General features: G+C 40.5%; 1 protein-coding gene across 1 annotated transcript in view; it reads right to left on the bottom strand.

Moving 5' to 3' along the window:
* Positions 1 to 2356: 2356 nt before the first annotated feature.
* The window catches only part of LOC118335430 (prostaglandin reductase 3-like), an 8166-nt gene continuing 1193 nt past the window's right edge, over positions 2357 to 9329 (bottom strand). The window contains exon 2 of the mRNA XM_035671701.1: positions 2357 to 7328. Within this exon, the coding sequence (XP_035527594.1) occupies positions 6398 to 7328 (931 nt within the window). The 3' untranslated portion in view covers positions 2357 to 6397. The remainder of the gene's footprint in view (positions 7329 to 9329) is intronic.

Here is a 9329-nt window from a genome sequence, read left to right as displayed (position 1 = left end):
CACTCACTACACTCATTTTTGTTGGACATCAGTTGCAAACTATTTCCCCTGTGATTTCCAGTTTTTCCCTTCACAGTTGACATTGAACATGGGCATTCATAAACCATCCAGCGCTTTAGACTTTTCATAAGACTTAACAATCCAGCCTGAGATCTCTCTTCCACCTCTGTCCTTCTCCTTCTCTCTCTATCTCACTTTATCTCTCGCTCTCCATTCCTCCCTCCCTGTCCGAAGCTGTCCTCCCAGCCATCTGTCATGTGATGTTTATGGGCCCTTTTGCTTTTGTGTCCTGATGACCACTGTCACAGAGAGCTACCCATTACCGATGCGGTCTGATGAACGATGTTACCCAGACGCATTGCTGACACCCCTGTGTCCTTGGCCGCAGAGACGCTGCCTCACTAGCCAGCTCAGGCCAGTAAAGAATGAGGACGGGGGGACCTGGGGGAGCTGGACTGAGGACCTGTCCGTCATCCTGCCGACAGGATGCTCATACCCCTCCCACCACCGTCTTCACTCTCCTCTTTATCCAACCAATGGAAATATGAGGCTGGTCAGCATGGCGATGGCGATGATGTTGTCATTAATCCTGAGGTGGTGAATAGTGCCCTTGCCTTTCACCTGAATATATATCTACATCTTAACAGACACAGTGAGGGACCCTCGCTCTCCCTCCAGAGGCCACAGAAGGTGCCCTAAAGGGTTAATGTAGGTAGAATGAGATGATGAATGTTGTTGAGTGTGATTTTATCTGTCAAATAGAAATGTTAGTGCTTGTTTTGATGTTTTATTCAATTGTGCAGTGAGCTACAATAAAGTTTTTATCATGGAGTGTTTATAGTGAAGCTGTTCTAATGTAATTTATTTTTTTTTATCATGCAGTTATATCCTGTTTTAAAATTGTGTGCTTATTCGGGTTGCTCTTGAACTAGCCCACAAATTATCATCTGTCAAATACTGGCTGGCTTACAATGGTTTGATATACATGCCTAGATGTTTCCTACTGCAGTAAATACTGATCCAGTGATTTGAGGGACAAAAGATGTGTAGGTTAAAACCAGGCTGAATTTTGGTTAATACGTCACAGATGTGTAGTTTACATACAACCATTGTTTTAAACACAGATAACTTACTATTTCTTACTGTTTCTTTTTCAAGTTGAAATATTCTGATACAAATGACTGTTTGAACAACTGTAATACCAGTGGTTCCAAACCCTGGACTCAAGGTCCCCCGAAGGGTCTCACAACGCCTCAGGTTAAAAAGGTATGTATATTATTTTAAACATATTTTTTGGGGCTTTTTGCCTTTATTGGATAGGACAGCTGAAGATAGACAGGAATGGGGTAGAGAGAGGGACCACAGCAAAGGGCTGCAGGTTGGATTTGAACCCATGACCGCTGCAGCAAGGACACAGCCTTGGTACATGGGGCACCAGCGCTGCCAGGTAAGCTATCAGGATGCCCTCCTGTGCTGCCAAAAAAATATTTTTTTGACAAAAGCAAAAAAAATACTCAAGGTCCTTTGTTTTTTTTTCCAACCACATCTTAGTCTTCCTAAGATGCAGATGCTTGTATGTTTACAGTCAAATGATTTTAATTTATTCTCACTTTTCTCTTATCTTTGATCTTTATTGTAAAATAATAACTCAGATAACTCAAGCCAGTAATGATTATTCAAATGAAATGGTCTCCGAAGGGCACATCAGTGTTTGGTTGAACTGCTCACACATGTGCAGCCTGTGACAAGGGGTCACAAGAAGACTTTGCTTCATTTTTGAGAACCACAAACCAAAAAGGTTGTGAGCAGCTGACCTAGACCTTTGTTTATAACCAAATTTAGCCGGCTTTTAACCTACACCTCAAGTCATCTTTCGGTATGAAGATCACCAAATCAATGCCTTCTGAGTCACTAAAGTATAAAGATCAACCTTTTAAAAACTCTATGGGTTTGTCACCAGTGATTCTTACAGAAGAAAACAACAGAAAAGATAATCCTCTCACAATAGTGTAACATAATGTGAACAATCTGCTGGACAAAATAAAAATCTCATTTAATCAGTGAGGCCTTCTCTCCTCTTGTGTCACCTCCCTCCCTGCCTCCCTCCCTGTCTCTTTCCGACTCTCGTCGAACGTCTTTACTGGCCGGTGAAGCCGCTGATGAATTCTTAAGCAGATCACACTGATAATTGTATTTCATAACTGTCAGTTGTGCGAAGGCTGCCAGTGTGCCCAGGAGCTATTTGTGTCTCAGTATGTCCTCCACACACCTTCCTCCCCCCACTCTGTCCAACCCCCCAATCACCAGGGATGTGCTTACTGTCTCCGGCCCCGAATTACTCAATCAGGAGGACACATTTACGGATGACACCTTTATTACAATTAATCAGGGGAACTTGATTAAGAAAGTTATTCCTCCCCTTCATTGAGACTTACACAAGTGGTTCTGCTGCATATTGTAATTTATGTCCCACTGAGCTCTCGCGCCACTGATAGACAGAAAAGCCGACAGATTGCCAGCCATACTGAGACACATGTGGACGTGTGAGGATGGGTGTTTGTGTGTGTGAGCCTGCAGCCCCTACGCACATCTAAATATCCAGAAACACATGCGCACCCACAAACAAACACATTCCCCTATCATTCTGTCATGCACAACTCAGGTTTCGCAAAGAGTTTAATAAATGACTTTAATTGGCTGTAGAGATGTGCTCGCTAAAGGAGGCTGGAATATTCCATTTCCCTTTCTTCTTGTCTCTTTCTCTCACTCTCCCTCTCTTTAACACACGCACACACTCCTGGATGAAGCCATCTCTTTACCTTTACTCACAGTTCCTGGGTCTGCTGTGGCTAATTAGTCGAGTGGGGTTTTAGGTTTGGTAATTAGGCGGAGGTAGGAGTGACGGGGGCTCGGGGAGTTGGGGAGTTGAGGGGGTCTGACTGACTTGCAGAGAAAGAAACTGGACTGTCTGGATCCTGGCAGCACCAAGCAGCCAGCCAGTGTCCCTTAGGCGCCTGGAGGTAGACTACCATTCTACACTATGAGGGTGATGTCTTTGTTATGTGCCACATGTTACAACGATGGGAAACTATGGAAAAAGAGGGTTTAGTGGGGGGGAAAAAAAACAGAGAAAGAGACCTTTTGAGAATTTCACTATCTTGAATGTTAAAGTGCAACAATGAAAAAAACATCTTGACTGTGGTCTTGAATTAAAAATTAAAATGCGACAAAAAGTTGAGATTTCAAAAAGTTTGATTTCTAGTTGTGTGTTGTTGTTTTTTTGTTGTTTTTTACAAATTTACAAAATCCAAAAGACATTTTCAATTTAAAGCGATAGTATTTAACCTTTGCTGAGTAGAAACCATTATGGCCACAAATGACAATTACATCCTAACTAACACAGTGAAACAGTAGCACAACTATACTGACAAAGCAATGTCAGATATACAGCAATACCTCCCATTAGTTTGCTAACATTAGCGACCATAAGCTACTGGTCATTACAGACCAAGTCAGGCTGTAGAAACAAAACACCTTAATGTGTTTGAATCAACTTGAGTGTGTTTTAATTGTTTAATGAGTTTAACTTTTAATTTGCGAGAGGAAGAGTCTTCTTTCAAAAGCTACATAGTCTCGCCACCAATATCATCAAATCTTAGAAAATTATAAATTTCGTGGAGCACTATTTAATTGGTAATTACATTAACTATAAAATAACCATTCACAAGGAAATAAAAATTGTACTCTCAAATGAAAACCAGCACATTCACCATTTTTCCTTTCTGTGAAATCTTATTAATATGATATTTGTTATAATCTATGCTCTGCATTTAAATCATTCACATTTACATCAGGTTAAAAAGAGTAAACTTAGTCCACCCTTTATTACTTCCATATACATAACTATCTAAATTTAACTGGTGTGTTAATGACCCTTTCTGAGGAGAAGTACTAACCCTTGACTAAAATGAGAGACACTTAGCATAATTCCACGAATTAAGAAATGTTTTCGAAGTTTTACAATCACACAAAAGTCTGTCAAAGCTTCTGAAGACCTTCTCTATCTTTAATGTCTTGTTTACTCTACACAGTTCCAGCTTCAATACGTTGCCAGTTAGCAGCCTCCGACTGCAACACAATCCAATTAAATAAAGAGTGTTGTCTCTCCAGGTTCCTGTGTTCTTTAATTGGGGCTGTGACTGCTCACTAATCAGCGGAGGTACAGGTAGGCCCTGGAGGACGCCGAGACGAGGCCTCTCCTGGTAATTGAAGAGATGCTAAACCTGGCCTCCTCCTCGTTGTGCAACATGGATGCACACAGTACTCAAGCATGCTAAATTCATCTAAACGTCCACGTGCATCATCACATCTCTCACCTTTCGTGTGGCTGGCATGTAAGAGCTTGCTTTCGCATCATAACGCCTGACCAAACAGTGGTGTTACAGAGGTGATTGCAATTATTTAATGATTGTGAGTCAGATAATCTCAATTTTCAGTGTTAGTTTAATTTCTTCTTTAATTAAGATACTAATTTAATTCAAACCAAGTTAATTCAAAATCTCATGTGTCAACAGTTTAAACTGGCGTAATAAGCTAAAGGTTGTATATGTGTGTGTTTGATGATGGTCAGATGTGATGATTTTAAGATGTACCATACCTTTACCTCAGTGAGTCAAAATTTTAAAGGGTTAGGATAATTTTAACAAAGACAAAGGAAAGAAAGGGAAGCCTAATTTAAGAAAAGATGTGACTTCTGGGAGTGGTTTCTGTGTCTGTCTAATAACAACAATGACACTATATCATATTAACAAAAACATTGCACGGCTTTCTAATAAGAAGTTTAGTGGATATAAGCAGACTTGAAAAATTGGGAGGGAAACTAAGGGAAAAGGTAATAAAATATATTGAAAAGTGAGAAAAATTAATGGCCAGAGGTAATTCTCTAAATGAATCATTTTCTTGTTGTTGTGTGTAAGTAATTATTTAAAAAGTGATACTTTGAAATCTTTATAGTTTGTGGTTAATACTCATCACAACTCATTTTTATTTGGATAACTACCTCTTATAAAAAACACAGTGTATGTGAAAGATATAAAACTTCAAACGCTGACTACCTACACTATGGATTCAACATGGCCTTGGCCTGGTGTGTTTCTGATTTCCTGCACCGTCTGGTGAAGGTAGCAGCTTTGCATGCTGGGGTCACACCTGTAACGTATTTCACACTGGGTTATATTTTGAGTGGCCACCTGGATGAGGAAATAACATGTTCACAGTGCATGAACACTATAGCCCTCCCTGCCAGGTAGGAACAGGTGTTTGTTTTACACAACATACAGCACATTAATACAACATGGAGGGCTTTAACATACAGTGTCTCATTTCTGCTTATTGCTTTTTTTTTTTTTCCTAAAATGTCCAATCCCGTAATATTTTGGAAACTTTCCATCTATTGAGGCTTTTAAAGTTGTAACAAACACTTATCTTTTAAGTCTAATCTTTCGATTTCGTGGAAATGAGCTGCCGTGCGATTAAACACCTTAACATACTATATGTTGTGCTGCTTTCTTTCTTGTTTCCAAAACTAAATTAAATACAAAAAATGGAAATGAAAAAAAAAATGTCAAAGGGCATTCCACAATACATTCACTATAAGTGATTTTTTTACTTGCAGTGGGGGGAAAGTAATGGCATTTTCTAGTCCAACTCCTGGTTAGCTGGACTAATTTTTTTTATTATGTGCAGCTTCTGGGCATGTGAATGGAAAGATTGATTGTGTGAATGCCGTTTCTGTCAGCCACAAACAGGCAATGAAATACCAAGCACACCTGGAGCAGCACTCACTTTTGACAAGCACATACCAATGTAATCCCCTATTAGAAAAACAATGAAGTCTATCATAAAACATTTATGGTAGATAAAGTGCGTGAGAGTGCTAAAAGCAAGCGCATTATGGCAGCAGGTCTAAAATAATTTCAGAGGTGGACCAGAAGGTGGGAACATAAGATTAGGAAACACTGTAAAACATCCTTTCTGGGTGAAATTACAGAGCCTACAGTTTCTGATTTTTAATCAGAATATTTATGCAATATTATCATCAGTGCATAGTTATTAGATTTTTTCATCCTAAATTCAGTCTTACAAATGAGGGACTCCTTAATCCTCACATAAATAATAGTAAAATATACCTTTGTACTGCATGTAGTTTCTAGAACCATGATAGCAGAAAATAAAGTTGCTCATTATGTTTATTCATAAAACCATTTACTTATAGTGCTATATCAATCATCTTACAAAAATAAAGAACATAATCTGTATTTTAAATTATTAGTCCTACATTTTGATCATTTGAATTCAAGTATGATTTTTTTTTTTTGTGCATTAACAATCAGTTAGATCACAGCTTACTATTACTAACAGAGGGTGGTGCCACATCCACCACCACCTTGCCCAGGTTTTTCCCAGCATACATGTAGTCCACAGCCCGGAAGACTGACTCCAGGCCTACAAACCTCCCCTCCTCTGCCATCTCCCCACCATCCACCTCACACACTAGCTTCCCTTTGGCAAACATCTGCATCATGCTACCCAGAGCTTCCCTGTAGTCACTGAGGAAGTGGGGCAGGAAGAAACCCCGAATGCTGGCCGACTTCTGCAGCAGCTTGACTGGTAGTGTTCCCCCTCTGAAGGGCGGGATTCCTGATGAGGTCTGGTACCCTGAGATGAAGCCAATCACTATCAGCCGGCCCTTGTTGGCCAAACTGTTCACTGCAAGTTCTAAGACGCTGCCTCCAACTGACTCATACACCACATCTATGCCTTCTGGGTACTCTTTCCTCAGCGTCTTTGCCAGGTCTTCCGTGGTGTAGTTGATCGGCCTGTCACAGCCAATGGATTTAAGGAAGCCGGCTTTCTCATCGGATGAGCAGGTCCCAATCACGTGACAACCGGCCTGTTTGGCAAACTGCACGGCAAACTGTCCCGTTCCTCCTGCAGCCGCCGTGACCAGGACCGTCTCACCTTTGGCCAGGTCCCCCAGACGTTTCAAGGCGATGTAGGCTGTGGCGCCACTGACCAGCAGGGTGAGGAACTCTGCCTTCACTGCGGGGACAGGCACACTTTCCTTGGCTGGCACCACCGTATACTCAGCAAACGCACCGCTGCCGAAGTAGGCCACAGTGTCCCCGATGGTGTAACGGGAGCTGGCGCTAAGGCCAAGGCCAACAACCTCACCAATACCCTCGAATCCGGCATCGAAGGGGGGCTTCACCGAGGGGTCGTAGCGGCCTGCAGAGTAGTTAATATCAGAGGCGTTGATTCCCACAAAACTGAAATAGACACAGAAAAACAACATTTGTGGATTAAAGGGGAGAAAAATAAACAGTTGTGTGTGCCTTTTGTTCACAACGTCACCATATAACATTCACAATCAAGTACAGAAACATTTATGTGGTCATTAACTGAAGGTCAAGACTTCAGCTTCCTTCTCCAGACATGTCTGCACGGGGCACAGACACTCTGGTTTGTTTTGGCAATGATTCCTTTTTCTCTGGAAGAGAACAGTCCTGCACTGACAGGGAAAGGTTTGTATCACAAAACACATTGCATGATGTCATGATTCATTGTCTTCAGAGACACCCACAACAAACTGCAATTTTAAAATCTTAGATAGTTCCTTCTTGCCTCAGCACGAAGACGGCTGTTTTCATCTTACTTTGGGAACATGTTGGAAACAAATATGTGAGAAAGGAATGTATAAATAAATCATTTACTGTCTTTTAGAGCGGCATGCATGCTGTGCCTCATTACTGTGCATGTCACACATGTACTTTGAGCTGGTAGATAATGCTTCTGTGGTTTATAGATGGGTCACAATGATAGAACAAAACACCTTGATTTGACTACTTTACATCCATGGAATCAGTTTTGTACATAACTGAAAATACTGAGCTTAAATAAATTCAAATGAGCTGATATGGGACAATAAAGCCACAATCTGTTCAAACAAAAACCTTTAAATCTAATAATCAGCACGCCAAGATGATTTTCAGCTAATTTAAAACCCCAACAAGCATTATAATGTGTCACTGATATGTGTGATGACAAATACTAAATGAGATGGTAAAAGTTTAAAGGCCTATATTTTTTATTTAAAGCAAAACTGAAAATGTAATATAAGCAGCTTGTTTGTTTTTGGGTGCATTCTCATCAACAAATATCAAAAGAGAATGCATCATTTTCGACCAAAAACACCTAGGATGGTCGAGTCCTAAAAACATCATAAAAAGCATAATCACATAATTTGGTTCCACCTCTGCCTTTTATGTGCAGCTCATGCATTTGTATACATTTGTGAAAGTTTTACTCAGAAGTGTACACATGGATCAAAACTCAAGACTCTTGAGACTTGAGGATTTACTGTATGTTAAAAAGATCTGCTTATATGCTGTCACCAGTAACATCTGAAATAAAGCATTAATTTCGTCCTTGTGAATTAATCCGCCTCTTCACTGCAGTCATGATCTTTTCAGTCATCAATGTCTCACACTGAGATTTCTCGTTTAACACTTTTATATTTGTTATTTCATTAGAATTGCACTGATGCTGTGCAACATGGGACAAGTGCTTCTCAATTTGCACCACAAATTCCACAAACAGAAATATTTATTTGCTCTGTTAGTTAAATCTTCACTGATCCCGTGCCGGTGATGCCTCACTAATACAGCCAACCTAACGGTCAAAGGTCTTGGTTCACAAGCTCACACTGATCACTGTGTGAGCGAGACAATCATGTACTATGTTTTCACTCAATCTGACGGACAATATATATATTTTATTGAGAGTAAATTGCTAAATAAACCTTGAGGTGCATTTGTGGAACAGTTAAAATCAGATCAGGCATACACACAGTCTGTAATGTAGAAGTAAATCAAAATTAGGGTAAGATATTACCTCCGGCTGGAATCAGAAATAGAATCAGAAATCCTACTACTTTCAAAGAGAGCATTCATTTATGTCTTTTCCACCTTACAGGAGCAAATGTAGTCTAAAGCTATTTATGAATTTATATAATAATCACTGGCTGTGTGTGAGGCTAAAAGAGGCATGGCTCCAGGTGGGTTCACTCTCTACTATAACCATGCACACACTGCTGGCTTCTGCAGCTGCGAATGAGAGAAATGATACTGCAATTCCCGCGCCATGTAACACTGCATCTCCTTCTCCATCATCTCCATCTCTGGATGCCAGTCTGAGCCCCCCCTCCATGACTTTCTGTTTGCAGTTTGGTGACGTAGAAAGACAGGAGGACAGAGAGAAAGAGAGAGAGA

This window comes from Morone saxatilis, unplaced genomic scaffold, assembly GCF_004916995.1.
Source record: "Morone saxatilis isolate NCDOM2014 unplaced genomic scaffold, NCSU_SB_2.0 Contig24, whole genome shotgun sequence".
Lineage (NCBI taxonomy): Eukaryota > Metazoa > Chordata > Actinopteri > Moronidae > Morone > Morone saxatilis.
This window is presented reverse-complemented; position numbering and strand designations above follow the sequence as displayed.